Source organism: Poecilia reticulata, linkage group LG19 (genome assembly GCF_000633615.1).
Source record: "Poecilia reticulata strain Guanapo linkage group LG19, Guppy_female_1.0+MT, whole genome shotgun sequence".
In the NCBI taxonomy this organism is placed as follows: domain Eukaryota; kingdom Metazoa; phylum Chordata; class Actinopteri; order Cyprinodontiformes; family Poeciliidae; genus Poecilia; species Poecilia reticulata.
Genome location: NC_024349.1, coordinates 5520450 through 5543865, shown reverse-complemented (window position 1 = coordinate 5543865; position 23416 = coordinate 5520450). Strand labels below are relative to the sequence as shown.

At 40.6% G+C, this 23416-nt stretch overlaps 1 protein-coding gene across 2 annotated transcripts in view; it reads right to left on the bottom strand.

Moving 5' to 3' along the window:
- Positions 1–23416, bottom strand: part of kcnh4b (potassium voltage-gated channel, subfamily H (eag-related), member 4b) — a 53458-nt gene that overhangs the window by 10817 nt on the left and 19225 nt on the right. For both annotated transcript variants that reach the window (XM_008436626.2, XM_008436627.2), the window contains 8 exons: positions 14194–14434; positions 13495–13652; positions 13192–13393; positions 11423–11617; positions 10289–10488; positions 9867–10116; positions 9572–9786; positions 1440–1478 (listed from right to left, as the gene is read on the bottom strand). In XM_008436626.2, coding sequence (XP_008434848.1) covers positions 1440–1478; positions 9572–9786; positions 9867–10116; positions 10289–10488; positions 11423–11617; positions 13192–13393; positions 13495–13652; positions 14194–14434 — 1500 coding nt within the window. The remainder of the gene's footprint in view (positions 1–1439; positions 1479–9571; positions 9787–9866; positions 10117–10288; positions 10489–11422; positions 11618–13191; positions 13394–13494; positions 13653–14193; positions 14435–23416) is intronic.

Sequence of the window (23416 nt, the reverse complement as noted above, 5' to 3'; positions counted from 1 at the left end):
ACAAGGGTGCAAGAAGATGGATGGATGGATTTTTAAAAAGATTTTTTGAGACTGTGCACTAAAACAATCCTGGTTTGCTCTTTAAAATATGACACCAGGAAATGCAATACATGCTGCAAAAACAGATCCCATCACCCCGGCAGATCAACACAATGCTGAGCAAATATTGATTATTGATTTAGAAATACCAGCTAAAGATTAACTACCCCATTCACTCCTGAAGCTGCAAGAACATTTCAACAACCAATAAAGCGAGCGATGTGACCTGAGCTCTAAAAATAGCAGATGGGTGAGCGTACGGTACAAGATAAGAAAAGTAGCTCAGAAGATCTCAGAGAGTTATTGACCCAGTTAGAGAGCTAACTCCCGGGACTGGACTGCCCCGTCTCTGCTAAACGAGTTTCAACCTGGAGGGGAAAACCTCGCCCAGACGGTCCCACAGAACCAGCAGCAGCACCGCATGAAAAACAGGAGGGATTGCCTCAAAAATCCACATGGAAACCAGGGGAAATCACTTCTTCTGCCTTTAATTACACTGTGTGTGTAATTATAGGCAACAAGGTGATATAATCTCATCTTTTAATGTATACTTTCCAACTCCGAGCTGCATAAACTTAGTGGATTTTACTTTATCAGGTGATGCGTTTTGTATTTTGTGCAGTTTTAGGAGATCAACACTCTTTTCAAGGTGTGAATAATTGTTTCTGGGTAAAATAAAACAAAAAATAAAGATTTAAATTACTCAGTTTGCATGTGTGAGTTTTGGAGATAAATTATTTAAAATGTCAAAAGTGGGCAATGCACTTCAAAAACACAAAATCCTACAAAGTAATTTTTACTAGTTTCTTATTCCAATTAAAATATCTAAACTAATTAAAAAGTAACTTTTCAGCTACTTACAGAGGCTTGTTTTAAGTAAACAATTCCTTCAAACTGACAAAAAAAAAGTATTTTTACTATTGGACGATAAATTAACTTTATCTTCCAGTTAAAGGAAGACACACATTTATAGCAAATGTGTTGCTATAAATTAAATAATCTGAGAATAGAACAATAACTTTTTATGAATATTAAGGAATTATTAACTTAAAACAAGCCTCTATATGTAGCTGAAAAGTTACGTGTTAGTTAGTTATGGCTAAGATATTTTCACTAGAAACTAGATGAGTCGGGACTGAAGTTATTCTTTTAAGAAAGACAAAACCTCATCTTTACGTTTTTAAATATTCAAGTTTGAGGCTTATTAAAATGTTGGATTCACTGAGAGCGTTGTAGTTGCTCCGTATGAAAATTAATCCTCAATAAAAGGCCCTTCCTGTGACCGTGCATGCAGCGCATCGCTCCTGTTTCTGTAACAACGTACCAACACGTTCAGAAAGCGCGTCGTCAAAAGGAATAAAAACCCTCTGAAAAACTGGAAGGGTATTAAATGAACTCACATGGGGAAGTCTGGGCGACTTGCAGAATCTGCTGAAGCCCTGCAGGAACAAGAAGGAAGGAGACAAAAGATGACAAGTTGGGAAAAACTGCACTTTTAGTGCGTTTGAAGGCTTTTTTTTTAAAAATATGGTAAGCTTCTTAAAAGCACAAACGAGTCAAAATATCAGAAATAAGCAGTTGTTGAAGGAGCAGTAGAAATGAAATGAACTTAGCATGTAAACCTCAACCTAGAAGAGGTTAAAAGGGCAAAGTGGCAGGAAGAGAGAAGATGATCACAGGAAGACGTTCAGATTTGCACTAGTAAATGTGTGAATAATTAACCTTTTCAAATATATTTTCCAGCCTCATCGAGTAAAGCCATGGCGCTTCAATATTAAATTAGAAATCCTTTACACCAGGTGTCAAACTCGAGGCCCGTGGGCCAAATGTGGCCCGTCGTAGCTTTTTATGTGGCCCTCTAGACTCCAAATTACATGAGCAAGTCCCTTTTTCAACAAATCTGCAAAATTCACACAAAATCTACAAATTCCCACATTTTTTCTGATTTTTACTGCAAATTTTTCTCAAAATTAGCCAAAAACATTGAGTTTAACATCAGCTTTACTTGATGTCGGCGATTAATAAAAAGCCACATTTAACATCATACATTAGTGATGATGAATTTTAGAAATTCAAATATTGCAAATATTTCTAAAATCTGTGATAAAATCTGTGATTTTTGGTTGTTAAAAAAAATCCCACAAAAGAAAAACCACACTAAATCCTGGATGGACTGATCCGTGTGAAAAGATGTTCAATATTATTTTATTTTAATAAACACTTATTAAATGCTGGAACAAACAGCTATTTATTAACATTTAACAGTTAAATGAGTTTCTGGCTCAACCGGCCCTTTAAGAACATTCAGATTTTTGATTTTTGAAAATGATCTGCTGCTTACGGAAAATATTTGTTAATTTCTATCAAAAAGTAAAAAATGCTAATAATTCTCTCCCTGTGTTTTATTTATTTGTTTATCTCCCTCCTCGGGAATTCGACTAATAACTGTCATTTTTTTTACATTTGCTCCTTGTGAGATGCTAAAATGTCCTATTTGTCATTTACTGCCACTTCAGCTCAATAATGGAAACTCAAATAAACAAGAGTTCTCAAGATTATCCTCAAAAATAATGAAGCCTGGAGTTTTACAGCCAATGAGTCGCAGCTGCGATTATGAACTGATTGCAGTCGGTGCGTTAGCCGCCCCAGATGGTTGTTTTTATAACATTGGTAATCACATTTTTTAATAATCTCAACTAATTTAACGCTCAACTCATAAAACAAACGAAACCGGTGGAGAGAAATTGCCAACTATCTTCATCACAGAACTTCAAAAATGGGGAATGAACTTGAAATATGAGCTGTTTAAGTTTTTTAGGTTTTTCAGGATGGGTCATTGGTCCACTTTTCTGTTTCTGCATATATTTGAATGAATCACCAGACATTTTTCCCCCGAAACCTAATTGGTTGTAGGTTTATTTTTCTCCTGGTGCGTGGCAGAATTAGCTTTGGCTATTAAGCAATGGGGAGGATAATTATTTAGCAGTGGTGCAGCCTTCTCTAATCGATGAAAAATGTTCTGCAGGAACCGACACAGACACACAGTTAGTGGCCGACAAGCTCTTTGATGCAAGAAGGCATTAAATTTAATCCTCAAAGCAAACGGCTGAGTTTAAAAATAAATGAGGAAAAGGAAATTAAAGTTTGAATCAGTCTAGATTGTGGTTGGCCACATAAAGGATCTCTCAACCTTTGAAGATGAGGATAAATAATGGAATCAAACTAATGGAAATTTATTAGCGATTAATAAGTGCCATGTAATAAAGTAGGTTTGTGTTGTTATATCGTTGAAGTGTTTCTACTCATCTTCCTCCATTAACTTCTTATTTTAGATGTGCAAACTGTTATATATGAGAATATAACTTTACAAAGCAGCTCTTGTAGGATAGTTGGAACTGGGTGGTTTAACATTAAATAGTAAAAATAAATCACAGTATTCTATCTAGAAAGGAGAAGCTAGAAACACTTCTAAATTTAGATCTAGATTTAAAATCTGTGTTCATATATATTGAGCTTTGGACAACAATTTCAGATCATAGATGTGCAAAAACTGGTAGAAACAAACTGCTTAACCAAATAACTGTTTGGTTTAAATTGCAGCATTAAGTTAAAACTCAATTAAAGATTAATGAGCTATCAGAGCCTTAAAAAAACAACTTTTATACACTTGCTTCTTGTTGTTAAAGCAACTTCATGAACTTTAATTTCTGAGTTAAAACCAAAACAATTTTCTTGTTGACTTAAACTGTATTTCCAAGGCAGCAGGTGGGCTTTCATTTTCAAGTTAAACCACCTTCAAATGTTTTACAGTGTATTGTTACACTTGATAAAATCCCAAACAGTAGATTTAAATAACTATTCAGATGAGTAACACTGAATCATTACCAGTGTCATTTGAAAGCAGCAGTTAATCGATTCTACTTGCATTTTAAGACGCAACTAGAAAATTCCTGATGAAATTTAACCGGGGCATGCCAAAGTGTGCCCGGCCGTTCTGATGCTAAAAATTAGCATCAATGCTAAAGAAAGCTGCAATGTACTCCACAGCATGTGGAGAGTCACAAGCATGCTGAATAACATGGACGTATGCCATTCTGCATGTTAAAATTAGTGTTTCCGCCAAAATTAGCCAAAATGCTAATGTTAGCCTAAATGCTGGCAGTAGCATGTGGAGCATTACTAGCATGTTCTTTTAATTTGGCTTGCTCCATTCAGTATACTAAACATGTCTAATTAATAGGAAAATGAGCTAATAGCTAACTTTAGGGAAAAGGCTAATGCCAAGGCAGTGCACTAGTGGGAGGCAATGAAATGCTAATGTTTGTGCTAATGTGCAAGGCAGTGCACTATCCTGAGGGAATTTTTTTTTAAAAAGGCTAATATTATTGCACTGCCTGTGGCGGTGCACTAACGTGGGAGGAATATTGAAGCTTTTATTTTGAAACTTTCAGTAAGCTTCATTTTAAGCAACCACACTAATCCAATGTGTAACTGGATTAAGGCAGTCATTGCTAGCATTATGTAATGCTAATGGCAGACCCCAACAAAAAGCCGACATGGCAACAAGCTTTTTGTTTTATATATATTTTCACTGCGAGTGTGTAAATAATGTGTGTGTCAGTTTTTGATGTCTGGCAGCTTTAAGTTTGACCATTCCTTGTTCTTCAACCACGTTGCTAAATCAAATACAATAGCAAAGAAACACTGAAATGAAGAAAAATTAACCTCTTTGTTAAGTTTGCATGCAGAGAACTGGTAGTTTGCCAGTTTAACTTTGCATTGGGGTATCAAAATGTTAAGCATCATTCAGCTTTTGAAGCCCTAATTAATAGAGTGGAAGCTGCGTCCCTCAGCCCGACTGACAGAAAGACGTCCTCTAATTAGCAAACCCTTCACAGATGTCTCGTCCTTCCTGTTCCAAACTATAAAAATCAAAACAAGGCGAGGATAAAAAAAAAACAAAAAAACAAAGATTAAACTAATGAGCAACAAAACTTTCAAACAATGGAGACGACTAGAGGGGATCAAGAGGAACTAACAGACTGCTAACAAGAATCAGTTTTTAGAAAGCGTAGAGGGAGAGTTGTCACTTTTGTCAGTCACAAACCACAGACATCCCACCGTTAATTTGTTTTCAGTTCAGAAAAATGCCATGCAAAACATTTTTGTTGTCTTGTTCAACATTTCAGCCCATATCAGCCATGGCTTTAAAATATTACGGTTATAAAACCATGGGTTAAAATCCTGTTAATGAGATATTAGAGAAAGTGCTGCAGTAACTGAGGTAACAGTCTGGCTTCTAAAACTCAGAGGTAGGCAGATTACCCAAAAAGACTAGTACTACTTCAACAGGGTTTTACACAAGTAAAAGTAAAAGGTGTCCATCCAAAAACTTACTCAAGTATGAGTAAAAAAAAAAGGATTTGGTAAAAAGTCTACTCAAGTACTGAGTAACTGTTCATATTATCATTTAATATTTAAAAACTGCATCATCAGAAGGACCAAAATATAAAGTCAAGTAGAAATTTTTGTATTTTAAGGACAGAAACGACAGTAATTCATGCAAGTGAAAAAAAAAACAACAAACAAAATAAACTGTTTCCAAATCAGTTCCTTTAAATAAAAACATCTAAAACTTTAACAGAAACTTCAGGTGTGTGTCTGTGTCTGGTGAATTTTTGGTTAAAACATGTTTGAAGTTAAAGAATCCAGAAGTTTTACTCAAGTAAGAGCAGCGATACTTCATAATAAAATTACTCAAGTAAAAGTACAGCATAGTAAAAGTATGTTTCAAAAACAATTACTCAAATGAAACTGCGTAAAAGTAACCAGTTACTACCCAACTCTGCTAAAACTCAATGGTTTTAGGCACACTTACATTTTTATTTTCTTTTATTTCTTTTGCTAAATACAAAACCTTTCTCTCCTGTTATTAAATCTCATGATTTAATAATAACACTTATAGTTTAGCATTCATTTAGCAAAGCTACTTAAGCACAGGAGCAGATACTGTGCTGGTTGTGGGTTTGTTATGTTGATTAGACTTAAAAAAAAAAAACCTTCAACAAGAAGTAAGGTACTTGAATTAATGAATTCTTATTACACAGTTCATTACAGAAGACCCCTATGATGAATACGAACTTTGGACTGCGTTTTCCCTCGCCCGGACGCGGGTCACCGGGGCCCCACTCTGGAGCCAGGCCTGGAGGTGGGGCACGATGGCGAGCGCCTGGTGGCCGGGCTTTTACCCACGGAGCCCGGCCGGGCTCAGCCCGAAGAGGAGACGTGGGTCCCCCTTCCGATGGGCTCACCACCTGTCCGAGGGGCCAAAGGGGTCGGGTGCATTGTGCTATGGGCGGCAGCCAAGGGAGGGGACCCTGGCGGTCTGATCCTCGGCTGCAGAAGCTGGCTCTTGGGACGTGGAACGTCACCTCTCTGGTGGGGAAGGAGCCGGAGCTAGTGTGCGAGGCTGAGAGGTTCCGGCTAGAATTAGTCGGCCTCACCTYGACGCATGGCTCTGGTTCTGGAACCAGTCTCCTTGAGAGGGGCTGGACGTACTTCCACTCTGGAGTTGCCCACGGTGAGAGGCGCCGGGCTGGAGTGGGCATACTTGTTGCCCCCCATTTGGGCGCCTGTACGTTGGGGTTCACCCCGGTGAACGAGAGGGTAGCCTCCCTCCGCCTACGGGTGGGGGGACGGGTTCTGACTGTTGTTTGTGCTTACGGGCCGAACGGCAGTTCAGATTACCCACCCTTCTTGGAGTCCTTAGAGGGGGTACTGGAGAGTGCCCCTCCTGGGGACTCCCTTGTTCTACTGGGAGACTTCAACGCTCACGTGGGTTCATTAGCTATTTTGTCATATTAGCATAACGTTTAATTTACCTCCTCATAATGATTGGAAAAGCAGAAAAGTGAAGAAAAAACCAAAAGGAGAAAAAACCAAAAGGAGAATATTTACACTCCAGGGCTAGTATGCGTTGTGAATTTGTGAAGTAAAAGTAAACTAAACTGAATTTATTCAGCAACAAATGTAGCCATATGAGATTGTAGGATCCATTTTTTATATTTTCATTCATAAAGGCATTTTCTTAGCTAAATCAATGTAATAATGGGAGCTTCTTCACGCAGTTTGTACTTGAAAAACACAGATATTATAAAATGCAGACTGCTGAGCGATATTGTCTCAGACTTTACGGTTTAGGGCAGGGGCGTCAAACTCAGCTTCATTTTTTCCTATATCAAAAATCTGAATCCACTTAAAGGGCCGGTTGTTGAAATATGAATAAATATCTGTCCCACTAGGATTTTGTGATTGTTTTTAATAATAATAATACATTTTATTTCAAAGGCGCCTTTCTGGCACTCAAGGACACCGTACAAGAGTAAAAAATAGTGACAGAAACAAATAAAATATAACAATTAAAAATAGATAGAAATAAATAAAACAAAACAATGTATCTATATAAAATCTATGTAAAATCAGGCAAACCAATTGTGTCATGTGGAAAAGGGAGATCTAAAAAGGTGTGTTTTGAGTTCGGTTTTAAAATTTGATAATGACTTTATGTTTCTAAGGTATGGTGGTAATGAGTTCCATAGTTGAAAAAAGTTTGTAGCTTTTTGTAATCAAAATCACATATTTTGTGATGYCAAGTTAGAAATATTTGTAAGGAATTTTTATATTTGTGCTAATATGTGATGTTAAATGTGACTTTTTATCACTTGCTGTATCAGTTGCAGGCTATAACTTAAGGCAGCAGTCAATTAAACCCAACATTTTTGACCAATTTTGAGAAAAAAAAGTGCAGTAAAATCAGGAAAAAATGTGGGGATCTGTTGAATTTGGAGGATTTGTGAAAAACTGGAGGGACTTATTGTTGTAATTTGGAGTCTAGAGGGCCACATAAAAAGCTGCAGCGGGCCAGATTTGGCCCCCCGACCTTGAGTTTGACACATGTGGTTTAGGATGACATAAAACTTTTTTTTTTGGTAAAAGGCTGTGGTTTAAGATGTCCGGTTTTCTAAAGTAATTGGATGAATGTTCCCATTTTCTCTCTATATCATTGTAGTTATGTAAGGTTTTCTGAAATTACTGCTGGTTGTCAGGCAGCACTGAGAGCAGCATCCTGCTGGGCTTTGGGGAAATGAAATGATATGCCTGCCTGACATTGGCACCCACTCATAGTAATTGGCCTTTGGTTGCTGTGGCAGAACGAGACTCGTGTAGGGTGACAAAGGCACCTTAGGGGGCAAAATTGCTTAGTGTGTACAGTTCCACACTGTTTGGCCACGTTTGTGTGCTAATGGTGAAAGTTTTAATGTTTTTAATCTATGGGTTTATTTGCAATGTTTGTTTATTTTTGCAAACAATAGCAGGGTTCCAGTTCTCTTCCAGTTTTTATGTTAAGTTTTTCATGCACACCTTGCAGAGCTGCAACATGGATCTTTGTTAATTTTTGGGTGATGTTTTTCATTCACTAGGATAAAAAAAAGACTGTGTTGGCTGCAGAAACTCAAGTGAGCTTCTCTTCAAAAACCTAGTTAAGTCACATTCAGTGGACATTGTGCCGTTACCTAGCAACCGAAGCGGAGCTCCAGCACTTTTATTCAACTGGTTTTTACTGCTGTATGTTCTGTACAATGGCTGCTGGAAAATACAAGTGTTATGTTACTGACTTGCCATCCAGAAACTACTTGCTGCATTCTTGTTGGTTGTGCAGGAGGCTCTACTTCTGCTTTTCAAAGACGTGGGGTTGTATAATTGCGCATCTGTTTGCAGACGTTTCCATGTGTGAATGTAAACGTTGAGCTGGGGGGCGTGGCCCGCAGCAGTGTGTTTGGATTTAAAGTGACAGGAAGCCTTAAACCAGCTCATTCAGAACTGAGCAGACTAAAATCTCATTTGTGCAAAAATAAAAAAAAATTTAATGAATATGTTTTGTGTAGCCCATAAACCTATCTTAAGCTGTTCAAGGAAGCATAATAGATAAATTTTAACCCTTCCAGACTGAACGTAGCGGCAGCGATGCAGTCAAATTTGCAGTACCGTAATCCCGCCACATGCTGCGCTTTCTGAAAAATTCCAACGGTTTCTGAAAGGGGAGACGTTGCGCTTTCCAGCCGATATCGAGTTATTACGGTAATTTCACTCCCATTGTAGCAGACACTGAAATTAATCTGGTGAAACACTATTTTAATAGACGGTAAATTGCGAAAATAACTTGCTAGATATTGAAAGTTCCAGTTGTTATGGATAAATGGGTAAATATATTTACTTACAGGACATTTAAAGAACTTTGTACAATTAAAATAAGCAAAAATATCCAGGCAGATATTTGAAACTTGCGTCTAAAAGGGTTAAGAAATGTCCTGTTTTCAAACAACTGAGTCTCCTCTTGACCAAATGTTACCCAACTGCAGAGGCAATAAATATAACCAAAAAAACCCCCCAAAACAAAACACAAATCCAGGTAGTAAATTTGCAATTTTGATTAAATACAAAACAGTCGTCTGCAGGAGTTCTGTGTCGGTACCTCGTCTTGGCTGCCTTCACGCAGGTTGTAGGTGATGTTGTTGTGGATGTCGGTGGTGAACACGCTGGCGTACTCTGGGTAAAGCTCCAGCACCTCTCTCAGGCCGCGCACGCTGATGTACTGAAGGTCACAGTAGGTGAGCGCCTTCACATCCGCATTCGTCTTTATCACCTGGTCAGTTCCAGGCAAGTCAGACCCGATCAGATCCCCTTTTCCTAAAATCCCAAACATCAACAATCACCTTCCTGCTCTTGTTTATGAGTATGTTTCTGTACAGGTTTGCCATAAAACAGACCTAATATCGCCAGCACCATGCTGTCCTTCAGCACCTCCAGGGAACCGGAGCAGACAAAGTAGTTGGCATGCAGAGCGTCGCCCTGACGGATCAGGTACTCCCCAGGTACGCAGAAAGAGGTCTTAATATGAAGGGAGAGTGAGCGCAGGCAGCCTCGGCTGGCCCCTTTAAAAACCGGCAGCTGAAGGATGTCCTTATTCAAATGCATGGCGATGTCGGCCCGCAGCTCATCTGGGAAGTCGTGCAGGAGCTGGGGATATTTGATGTAATAAGGCTCAGAGTTGTTGGAATATTTTAAATCAGTTAATGGTGTGAAAGGGTTGGGAGGGGATTTCACACACACACACACAAACAAAATCATCATTTCTTAATCTTTAAGTCATTGGGGGATGGCAACTTGTGAAAACAAAGGAGACTCCCACCTCGTTGGCATCGATGCCGTTGTTGACAGACCATGTGGTCTGGAAGTACTCCAGCATCCGCTGCTTAAGCTGCTGGGGCAGACGGTGAACACGGATGAAGTCCTTCAGGTCGTTCATACGCGTGTGGTAGAGGGAGCGGCGTGAGTACATGCGCTGGATGATGGCCGTCACATTACCGAAGACGACAGCGTGCATCAGAGCTGGGGCAGATGGGGGCAGTAATGAATGCGGTTCGGCTGAGACACATGAACAAGTCGGCAAAGTTTTCCTCTTTGTCGGACAAAACGGTGAGCCAACTCAAAAGAAAGCAGAAAGGCCAAACACAAAACAGGAAAAATCCTTACAGAATCCCTGGTTTTGGTGTTATCTTTAGCTTCTTTTTTATTTTAAAGCACAGATTCTTGCTGGAGCTGCTTGAACATTCAGACAAACTGCAAATTCAATAACGGCAGAAAAAAAGTTCCTGTGCATATTTACAAATTATACACTCTGTCGTTGAAATGAAAGAATTAAGTCTGAATTCATATTTAATATCAGATATGTACAAAAGAAGATTAAATGCTGAGTCAAATGCAAATAAAGTCAACAAGAAAAATGTTTAGGTTTTAACTCAAAAGTTGTCTAAACATTTTAAGTTTATTAATCTTGAATTGTGAGTTTTAACTTAATGCTGCAATTCAAACCAAATAATTATTTCGCAATATGCAGCAAAAAACTGTCCTCACCCAGTTAAAGAGCCACAAATAAAACCTCTTTAAAGATTAAACTAAAGATAAATAGAAAACTTTGATCCCAAAACTCTTTTGGAGCTCAAATAAGTTCAGCCCTTCAAACTTTTAAAGCTTTATTTTCTCTTTCATCCACAGGGATTTGACACCAAGTCACTGCTGTGTTTACATCACCATCATGATTCGTACAGGCAGTAAAATAAACCCATGATAATCTGCTGGGCTGCTGCCGCGCTTATTATTGCCACCTCAGCTGAAATAATCTGTTTCTGAAAGATGGTGATTGCATCAAGCTGCGTCTCCAAACCCAGCCAAGCGGTTCTACCCGACTCCTGCTGGATTTCTTGGGCTGCCGTACAAAACAGAGACACACAGAGAGAGAGAGACAACCTGGTGTCAAACGTACCACCGATGAGCATGGTGCAGATGGAGAAGATCTTCTCGGCGTCGGTGTTGGCGCAGACGTTCCCGAAGCCCACACTGGTCAGGCTGCTGAGGGTGAAGTAGAGAGCAGCGATGTAGGAGCTGCGGACCGTCGGGCCGCCCACTGTGCTGTTGATGTACGGAGTCTCCAGACGTTTGCCCAGCTCATGGAGCCATCCTGCGGAGCAAAGCAAAACCGTTTCAAAAAGCTCTCTCTCCTTGTGCCGGTCAGGAAAACGTCTGATGTCAGTGAAAGGATGGAGAGAAAAGCTAAAATCATTGCCAGCTTCTGTGTATATGTGGAAATTTGCCAAAATGAGGATATGGACAGTAATAGTAAGCTGGCATTTTAAAACTGGATGGCTACAATAAACCAGTTTTGGGATAAATACAGACATTAGATTTTAAATAGATTCAAACATAATCAAAATAATCTGGTATTAATCTAATCCACATTTATTGAAGACAGATAAAGGCAGAGGAAGCCCATACAAGAACAACTAACTGAACTTTACCAGCTTTTAAAGCCACCTTTATGAACAATAAATCATTTTTGTTTGGGTTTATTATTTTCTCACATTGCTGCAGAGGAAGTTTGCCCCAGCCTCTGCCTCCAGTTTCATTGCTTGCATGGCCTACTTTGTTCCTGGGTTTAAGGGAAAGATTGATATCTTCCCATCTGGCTCCAGAAAACTGGTGTACAGAAAATATTACGCTGAGCCCCAAACATCCTCCATCTATACTGCAGATATGCTGTTTGGTTAAATTCAGACCTAACTTCTGTCAAATTTACAAATGTTTTCCAAATTCTACCATCATTAAATGTAACAATTTAACATGTTAATTATTTAATAACTTGGTAAAAAAAAAAAAAAAAACTCCCCCACCTTCTTCCACTCAGACAAAATTGGAAGCGTACATATATAAGCCGCACCAGGCTATAAGCCGCACCAGGCTATAAGCCGCTGGTAACTCAGTTTTCCACAAAATCTGTTGGATTTATTAAGGACGCAGCTCTCCGTCTCCAAAGCCGAACCATGGATTCGTTCACGCCGAACTTACATGCAGCGGCTCTATTTCCCTCCTGCACTGCCAGATCGATGGCCCTCAACTTAAAAGCTGCATCATATGAACTAATTCATGTTGTTTCCATGATGAGGGTTATGAGTTTGAAGAAATTTCTCCGTCGTGCCTGCTGCTAGCATGTACTTGTTCTAAATGAAAATGAGCATTTTCTTCTTTGATTTCCAATTTTGACTACCAATGATTCACTTCCTGTTAAAGCGCCCCCTGGTGGTTGAAGAAAAATCCACAGAAAAGCCGCACCCGGCTATAAGCCGCGCCGGGCTATAAGCCGCGCGGTTCAAAACTTGGGGGAAAAGTAGCGGCTTATAGTCCAACAAATACGGTATTAGCAAAGTGAGGACAAAACAGATATTGACTCATATTTCTTTTGATAATAATAAGAAGCCGTTCAGTGATTTATAAAGTAACAGCAGTATTTTAAAGTCTATCCTCTGAGCTTCAGGAAGCCAGTGTAAGGACTTTAGAACTGGGGTGATGCGCTCTACCTTCCTGGTTTTAGTCAGAACGCCAGCAGCAGCGTTCTGGATTGGCTGCAGCTGGAGAAGTGATTTTTTAGGCAGATTACTGTTGCAATAATCAATGTGACTAAAGATGAAAACATGGATGAGTTTCTCTTGCTGAGACATTAGTCCTCTAATCCTGGAATAAAAAATACTTAAGACTCACCTATGTCCCAGGTTTCACTGGTTTCTATTTCCTTGCGGCCGATCATGTACCAGACGCAGGCCATCCAGTGCGCCAGCAGGGCAAAAACAGACATCAGTAAGGTCAGCACCATGGCGCTGTACTGAGAGTAACGGTCGAGCTTCTGAAGAAGCCGAAGGAGACGCAGCAGACGGACCGTCTTCAGGAGGTGCACTAAAGAGGTCTAAACAGAGAACGRGAATTTGAAAACGTCAGTTCTTCTTGATTATACCACTTGATTGGCAAGGATCAACTRTAGGACTGCAAAAATGTGGTTGTACTCACCACTGTGATGTTRAAGGCATAGAGTAGGTCAAAGGGCAAGGCAGCCACCAGGTCCACAAAGAACCAAGTGGTGGCATAGTGAATGCAAATGGAGCGAGACTCGTACACCACCTGACCCGACTGGCTCACATAGGTGGTACGAAAGTTCAGGATGATGTCTGAAATTATAAAATCACCCCAATAACTGACAGCCATGTCATGGTGATTCTTAAAACATTATCAGAAAATCAAACTGGAGTTTATCACTGCAAACACAAAAATATAACCAGAAAAAGATGCAGTTGTGGATGGGGTTTGGTCCACTCAAAGAAAGAGTAACAGCTGGGATATAATGTGAATTATAAATAACCGGTCAAATACAAAAAATATTCTGTTAGCGCAACCTCTGCTTCAGGTAATCCTGCAAGKTTTTTGTCTGGACTCTTGCCAAACAATTATAAAACTTTCATTTTCTTTAGGTGAAGCAGTTATTTCAAGATTTTAAAGCTTGAACCCTGTGTGATACTCAAAAACTAAAAATGACATTCATATCAAATTGTACAGATTAAATGTAAAAAATCATTTTTCATSATMAAAACATTGGATCTTACAGTTTTCAGAGCCTCTTCCTTGCAATTATACAACAAAACTATGAACTTAGAAGCTCAAAACAAATCCTGAAATTCTCCAACTTTCTAATCACCGTTTTCCAGCTCTTACCAGTAATGAACAGCATTTCCACTAAGATGTCACTGACGATGGTGGAGCGGGAAGCAGGGATGGAGTCGTCGTGTGGGGAGAAGCTGACGTTGTAGGGTACGGTGACGGCCACGTAGAAGGTAGCCAGCAGGATGAGCCAGTCCCACAGCGCTTTGGATACGCTGTAGTGGAGCAGGATGAAGCGCGACTTCTGCACCGCYGCCACCTTGTACTCTGGCACTGAAGGCTTGTCCACCATCGCCTGTATGGCAGCAGGAGTACACCAATTTTAAACTGTTTGTACTGCAGCATGTATGGGGTTGAAAAATTAAAGATTGATAGGGGGACTTCAACGCTCATGTGGGCAATGACAGGAGGAGCGTGGTTGGGAGGAACGGCCCACCTGATCTGAACTCGAGTGGTGTTCTGTTGTTGGACTTCTGTGCTCGTCACGGATTGTSCATCACGAACACCATGTTCAAGGGTGTCCATATGTGCACTTGGCACCAGGACACCCTAGGCCGCAGTTTGATGATCGATTTTGTCATCGTTTCATCGGATCTGCGGCCGTGGGTCTTGGACACTCGGGTGAAGAGAGGTGYGGAGCTGTCCACTGACCACTACCTGGTGGTGAGTTGGCTGCGGTGGTGGAAGAGGAAGCCGGTCAGACCTGGCAGGCCCAAACGTGTACTGAGGGTCTGCTGGGAACRTTTGGCGGAGTCCCCTGTGAGACGGAGCTTTAACTCCCATCTCCGGCAGAACTTCGAACACGTTCCGGGGGAGGTTGGGGACATTGAGTCTGAGTGGACCATGTTACGTACCTCCATTGCCGAGGCGGCTTATCGGAGCTGCGGCCACAAGGTTGTTGGTGCCTGTCGCGGCGGCAACCCTCGAACCTGCTGGTGGACACCTTCAGTGAGGGATGCTGTCAAGCTGAAGAAGGAGTCCTATTGGGCCGTTTTGGCCTGTGGGACTCCAGAAGCAGCTGATGGGTACCGGCAGGCGAAGCGGCATGCGGCTCGGGTGGTCGCTGAGGCAAAAACTCGGGCGTGGGAGGAGTTTGGAGAGGCCATGGAGACAGACTTCCGTACGGCTTCGAGGCGATTCTGGTCCACCATCCGGCGTCTCAGGAGGGGGAAGCAGTGCAGCACCAACACTGTTTATAGTGGGGATGGTGTGCTGCTGACTTCAACTCGGGATGTTGTGGGCCGGTGGGCGGAATACTTCGAAGACCTCCTCAATCCCACCAATATTCCTTCTGTTGAGGAAGCTGAGCCTGGGGACTCTGGGTTGGGCTCTCCAGGCTCTGGAGACAAGAAGGTCAAAAAGCTCCTCGGTGGCAGGGCTCCGGGGGTGGATGAGATCCGCCCGGAGTTCCTTAAGGCTCTGGATGTTGCAGGGTTGTGTTGGGTCACGCGACTCTGCAATTTGTCCTGGAGAGGAGGGTTCGTCGGATAGTCGAACCACGGATTCAGGAAGAGCAGTGTGGTTTTTGTCCTGGTCGTGGAACACTGGACCAGCTCTACACCCTCAGCAGGGTCCTGGAGGGTGCATGGGAGTTCGCCCAACCAGTCTACATGTGTTTTGTGGACTTTGAGAAGGCGTTTGACCATGTCCCCTCGGGGGACCCTGTGGGAGGGGTAATCCGGGAGTATGGGGTACCGGGCCCTTTGATACGGGCTGTCAGGTCCCTGTATGACCGGTGTCGGAGTCYGGTCMGCATTGCCGKCAGTARGTCGGGCTCGTTTCCGGTGAGAGTTGGACTCCGCCAAGRCTGCMCTTTGTCACCGATTCTGTTCATTACCTTCATGGACAGAATTTCTAGGTGCAGCTGAGGTGTGGATGGATAGATGGATGATGATAGGAAAACTGACTACACTAAGCAAAACAGCTTAATTATGTTACATTTTTTTGCCAGTGTTTACAGATTGTGATCTTGCCTAAAGTTCTCATTWGGTAAAAGTTCGACTCATCCTCTGCTTTCCAGTGAAGCTTCAAATKACAGCTTTTAATAATCACCACTGCTTCTTCCTTTACGAAGCGAACTGGATTTAAATTTCCTCTGGGACAAATAACCCCAAAGAATCCATCTAGTCTGGATAAAACCCATACTTTCCCTGTCAAGCGGTCTCATTTCAGTGTGAACACTGTTGATATTACTTGACTCATTTACAGTATTGCTTTCTCAGACTGGAGCATGCCTCTCTCTCTGCTTGTCACCTATCTGAAGAGCGAAGAGGCGGTAGATTGGTTACTGGGAGCTCTGGCATTTAATGAAGATGTAGCTGCACCTACAGCATCTAGGAGAGGCGGCTCTAGAYAGTTTGGAGCGCTGATGGGCTCAGCATTCATTAACTTAAAGATTTCTTAAATAAATCAAGCTGCACTGCACTTATATAGCTTCACAGTAGCTACAGTAGCATTGCTAGGCAACTGTGGCTTTTTAGTTGATTTCACTTGATCACAGGGTGCTGCGCGGTCGGTGGTACAAACAGACGAGGATGCTAACCAGACTGGATAGCAGCCGTCAATCATAATGACTGTCAGGCCTCGGTGTAACCGCAGTGAACATTTTTTAAAAGGTAAAAAAAAAAAACTAACGTTCATCCGCGTCTAATCGCTAGTAACCATAGAAACAGTGACGCGCCGTGATGTAGYCAAGCATGTATGGAAAAACTGGTTAACTTCTCGTCTTTTGTACGTTTTTAATGCTGCTCCGGTTTAAGGGGAAACGCCATTTATGACATAGTGACATAAATTATGTGGCGTGAATTCAGGAAAAGGCTGTAATTTTTAATCCACACGTCAGGAGGAAGAAGGTATGGGTSGGTTTCCGCTGCGTATGAGCACCAACCAGGTGWGTTACGTTCACAGACAAATTAGTTTGACTCGAATAAAGTGTCAAAAACAACTTGGGGAAAACAACTTCAACACTTCCGTCTCTCACTTCCGACGTCCGTCATGGCGCCTCGAATGATTAAGTGACGTACTTGCAAAGGGTCAATAAACAAAATGCTAACTTCCGCTTATAAAGAAAAACAGAACATGTTAGCTAACTGTTGCTTGTAGGTTCTTGTAGCAGTGCTCTCTCTGAAGACTTCCTWCAGATTTAATAATTAGTCTAAAGCAGTGGTCCCCAAACTATGGCCCGCGGGCCGGATCCGGCCGGCCTCCACATTTGGTCCGGCCCCCTGAACAATACCAGACAGCATTCAGATTTTTGTTCATATATTGTATTTTCCGGTTTATATGTGGATTTTTCTTCAACCACCAGGGGGCTCTTTAGCAGGAAGTGTGTAAGCTGTGGGTGTTTTGTTTGGTGCATGCCTGTTATGCCTGTAAGTAGCAGCTTATACTTCAAAAACAAGCCTTTATGTTAACATATGAGGAATTCATATGTTAAAGTTACTTTCCCTCCAATGGAATATATACTAGTCAGTCCCAGTGACCGTTTCACTAACGGTTTTTGCCCATGTGCTTTCTGGGTAAAAATCAATCGAGTAACGCCCCCCCAAGTACCCCCCACCACCTTGAACAGTATTAACCTTCAACCTCGGATTCAGGAAGAGAACCTCGGATTCCCCACCAGAGAAGGGAAAAGTTATGTGGCCCTCACAGGAAAAAGTTTGGGGACCMCTGGTYTAAAGTAAAATCCTTGAAGTGAAGTGTAGAGCCACACAACTAAAGCTGTTTCTGTTGAAGTGGATAACAATGAGGCTTGTTTGGTGAAGGTAAATATCTAATACTATATTAGCTACTTGAATTTTAAGCTTAATTTGTTAATTATACAAAACGCAGACAGAACCCTTGACAGGCTGCATAAATGAATAACTTAACATCCAGATGGTCACAAGGGGGAGGCCTGCAACTATTAATGATAATCAGATGGACACTGCAGTGCCAACATTTTGCAGAAACCGACAATTCAAATGTCAACACCCTCTCCTGTGCGCTGACCGCCGATTGTTGAGTAAAGCAGCAACTGAAGTGAAAACGAACAGTGATGTCAGGAGTAATCTCTGAGAGACAGCCATCCACACAGACGGTGATAAGCTCCTTAAAAGTCTGCGCTGAAACGCCATAAAATGACAGAAAAAGGACTGTGGTCAGTCAAGAGGAAACTTATTACAATTAAAGGGCTTGATCATTTCATACACGGCTGAGCTTTATCCCGCCAAGTGTCAGATGGCAGAGTTTAGTTCGGAGGAGGGGAATCATTTTTGGGGAGAGAAAAGTCTCAAATGTTAAAATGGACGGTTTTTGAGATGCAAAAAAATGACATCAGAATAAATATTTTCAAACTTTAAAATGACATATGGACAAATATCTTGTGTAATCTATTAGAAAAACAATCCCCGCCCATCATAAATTATAGTAAATTTCTTAAATCTGTGTTTACATCCTTATTAAATCCAAAATGTGCAGAGAAGTTGCACTGGATCAGAATGATCTCAATAAACCAGAGCTGGGTCGTATCTAGTTACATTCACTCAATTACACTTACTTGAGTAGTTTTATTATGAAGTATTTCTACTTTTACTTGAATGAAAAACAAACATAACCAAAAATTCACCAAACACAGTTTTTGTTAAAGTTTTAAAAGTTTTTTGCTGAAAGAAACTGATTTGGAAAAAAAAGAAGTTTTTGCCTGATTTTATGTTTTCTTACTTATAAGAATTATTGTCATTTACATTCAAAATTTCCACTTTATATTTTGGTCCATCTGATTATGTAATTTTTATATATCAAATAATGTATAATTTGATCAGTTATTCAGTACTTGAGTAGACTTTTTACCACATGCATTTTTACTCCTACTTTTTTACTTGAGTACAATTTTTGGATTCTCTACCCACATCTGGGTAGAGTATCAAACAGCTGCAGCTGATTCTGAAGCTGCTGCTGCTCGGGTTCCGACTAAAACCAGGAACATGGAGCACATAACACCAGTTTTAAAGTCCCTACACTGGCTCCCTGTAGCTCAGAGAATAGACTTTAAAATACTGATGTTAGTTTATAAATCACTGAATGGTTTAGCACCACAATACATTAAAGATCTGTTATTGCTGTACCAACCGTCTAGACCCCTCAGATCTTCTGGTTCTGCTCTGCATTCCCAGAACCAGAACCAAACGAGGAGAAGCAGCATTCAGTTTCTATGCACCACAGATTTGGAACAAACTTCCAGAAAACTGTAAAACAGCTGAAACACTGAGTGCCTTTAAAAATCAACTTAAAACCCACCTGTTTAGAGTTGCTTATGGCTAAATTAGGATTAGAGTGCCGGTTTTGATGACTTTGATGTTTTTAATGTTTTTATCTTTACTTTTTATTTCCTTATTCTCACTGTTTATGTTTTAATGAAGGTTTTAAGGTGTGAGTACCATTGTTAGATGGTGTTCTAACTAAAACTCTGAGGGTTTTAATGTTTTTATCTTTTTTATCTTTTTCAAAATCCTTTTCTCTTTCTCACTGTTTATTCCTGTTTTTATTTTAATTATGTAAAGCACTTTGAAATGCCTTGCCGCTGAAATGTGCTGTACAAATAAAATTTGATTTTTTTTATTTCATCTGGCTGCACAGTGGCGCAGTTGGTAGAGCTGTTGCCTTGCAGCAAGAAGGTTCTGGGTTCAATTCCCGGCCCCGGTCTTTCTGCATGGAGTCTCCATATTCTCCCTGTGCATCGTGGGTTTTCTCCAGGTACTCCTGTTTCCTCCCACAGTCCAAAAACATGACTGTCAAGTTAATTGGCCTCTCCAAATTGCCCCTAGGCACACACACACTCACCCTAGGTGTGAGTGTGTGTGTATGGTTGTGTGTCCTGTGTGTCTCTGTGTTGCCCTACGACAGACTGGCAACCTGTCCAGGGTGACCCCGCCTCTCGCCCAAAACGTTAGCTGGAGAGGCACCAGCAACCCTCCCGACCCCACTAAGGGACAAGGGTGTAAAGAAAATGGATGGATGGATGGATGGATGGATGGATGGATGGATGATTTCATTTGCAATGTACACATGTAAAGGTCAGGAGAAAGTAACAAAAAAGACTCAAGCATTTTAAATTTATGCTGCAGGCCTGGGAACTTTTCAGAGAATAGAGCTGACCAAGTTCTGCTGGGAGGAAGAAAAGGTGACGGCCTTGAAAGTGTGGAGAGCGAGCAAAAAAATAAAAAATAAAAAAGCTATCTAGACAAGAATGTGGCCACTTCTGGACACTCGAGTTGAGTAACAGCGAAACCGGGAGATGAAATCTTAACCTAGAAGCTGCTGAGGTGGTTTGGAGAAAATTGGCTGATTCTATTTCAGTAACCTCCACATCATTCTCCTTTTCTTCTAAAATAAGAAATGCAGTGAAAAGGTGAAACGCTCCACTGTCTTCCACTGCCGGGACACGCGATAATGCGTGTCACAGTTATAAATCCGACCTGCTGCCTAAAGCTTTGCGATTCAGCTCCATTTCATGCGTGCTAAGGTATTTACTGAGGACAAAAATGCGAGCTTTGATGAGGACAACTGCAAGGGGAACATTTCCACAAGCCGGTCCTTTTCTCCTGATTAACAGAAAAGCATGAAATCCCACAGAGTTCCTTGTCAGTGAGAAATGGCTCGGTTACAGCTGCTGATAACTCGCAGGCTGACAGCATTCAAACAGAAACCAAAAAAAAACACACGTCAGCACCTTGGTAAGCAGCTTTTTGTAAAGGTTATGTGACAGAACAGGAAGGATTTCTGTTTGTAAATTAGCTTTACACCTCAGCTTCTCTTTCTGTTGATCTGTTAACGGCGTTAGCACGGCTTAAGGGTGTGTGAGCGTGACTGTGAGTATTCCTAAATGGCTTTTTTCCTCGCCTTTTGAGACTCGGGCAGCAAAAGTATATATTATTTATAAGATAGTCTTGGAATGATTCAGCATTGCCAAGATATAAAAATACTCTCTGGTGCAACACAGACCAGGGGTGTCAGACTCTCCATCTCTTAGATGAGTTCCCGGTCCAGCACACCTGAATCAAATTCACTGAATTACCTTCTCCGTGTGCAGTCAGGTGTGGCAGATTGATGCTAATGACCTAATTATGTGATTCAGGTGTGCTAAAGCAGAGATGTATGTATTTAAAAAGTTGTGGAAGGCTGGCCTTGGAGAGCTGGACTTCAACTGTCCATTACAAACTTTGTCAATATTTCACTAATGTGAAGAAGGGAAAAAAATAAATACATTTGCAATTATACTGTTTCCATGAAATAAGAAACAGTTAAAATTACATGTCAATAATAAGCCGTCTTCTTCGTCTTTTCCTCCACTTGTAACAAAACGACTCGTGTGATGCAAAAAAAAAACCAAAAAAAAGTTTCCATTGCAGTTTTGCCAAAAACACCAACCACCTCATCCCAGCGCACAAAATATTCTTCTAGAAACATGAGTTTTTTCAAAATTAGCAAATTTATTTTTGTAATTAATTAGTTTGTGCAACTTTATGTATAAATGTATGTACTATGGGGAGTTGCCCAGGGCGTTATTAGAAAGAGGGTCAACTAATCACCCCAAGGGGAAAAAAAAGCTTCATGTGTGAGTTTAGCCCTGTTGAAGTTTTCAACTGGTTTTACAGATGTGCATTTAATAGTTATTTGTAGGCCTGTACTGGTAACAAATTTTGCTGGACGATAAATTGTTCCAGAACTTATTCCGATAAACGATAATATTGTTGTTTTGAGACCATTTTTAAGTAATATAGTGGTAATGGCAAAATAATAATGCAAGAGCACATTCTCAAAGATCAGCAAACTTAAAATTCTAGTGAACGTTTAACACTGGAACTGGATGACATTTTAAATATCCAAAATAATAAATAAAACAACAAATAAAATTAATTTTGAAGTCTTTGTAAAAAACATTGTTCTTCAAAAAAAGAGCTAGTTGAGACCAAAGCACCAAACTGAAAACTTTTATCATCCAGTTTTTGGTAAAAAGAGAAAAAGCAGATAAACAATAAATCAGACCAATGGAAATTATTGAGTTTGTTTTAATTTGTCATGCGATGAATTGATTTATTGATTATTGTGACAGGCCTAGATATTTGGTATCCCAATGTGTGTTAGCATGCTCTGCTTGCTGCTAGCAAGACTAACACATTTTCTGCACAGCTATTCTGCACTTTATAAAATTTTACAAAAAGAATACTTTTTTTTTTTTTTTGCATTACAAGAACACAATTTGCATTGTGGTGAGAATAAGAGGGACAAATCTATATTAGCAAAATTAAGAATATTATCGGGAAAAATGACACTGGATGTTGTGACTTTTGTCAGAGTATAGAAACTGTAAGCCATGTTATGTTGGACTGTTGTAAATACTCAGCTGAAAGGAAACCAAATGGCAACTGAAGTTCCTGGCAGATGAGCAAAAATATTTAACACAAAGTGTTTTGATTGTGATAACAGAGAAAAAGGGAAAAAATATTTAGATGAGTTGCAGTAAATATTTTGAGGAAGAAAAGATCCAGAGGGATGAGGCAAGAAAGTTATTAGGTTAGTTTGACAGATGGAAAGCGTAGCTTAGCAGAGGAAGAGAAATGTACCAGCAGGGGAAAATAAGCACGACAGATAAGAGGAAAAATCAAACGGAGATTTTCTTTACCAACAAGATCGCCTTCAGTAGCAGATACCCAATATATCCTGCCAGGAGGAGCGCGATTTAAACCTAAACACACAGAGCATGCAGGCAGGGGGTGAAATAAAGGGAACCTTAATGAATCTTAAAAATAAAGACGCTGCGGGGCTAGGAGCCAAAATCAATCCAGAGAAACATCCAATTACATTCAAACATGGAGCAGAGAGAAACCAAGCTAGAGGAACAAAACATAAACAGGTAGAGGTTCATGTTGAACTGGTTAGGAAGAAGGAAACCAGATAGTATACAGAGTTAAACTATGGGGGAACTACTGTAGACAGTAGCCACACAGGCACGCCCACTAGAAGGAAACAAACGCACCCAGTGTAACACTTTCATTCTATTGGCTGAGAGGTTGCTAGGCGACGGTACTTTTTTGTTCCAAGCAAACAGACAAGTTTTGAGCGCGAGGAGAAAAGTTTGAGAAAGGAGTGAATATTTGAAAGAGAGCAGTAGTTTTGTGTGCAAGTATTATAAGTTTTGAGACAAGAAAGACGTGAAATCCTGCTTTCAGACTGAAAATGTAAACACAAATATTAAAAGTTTTGAGAAGAAAGACGTGAAATCCTGCTTTCAGACTGA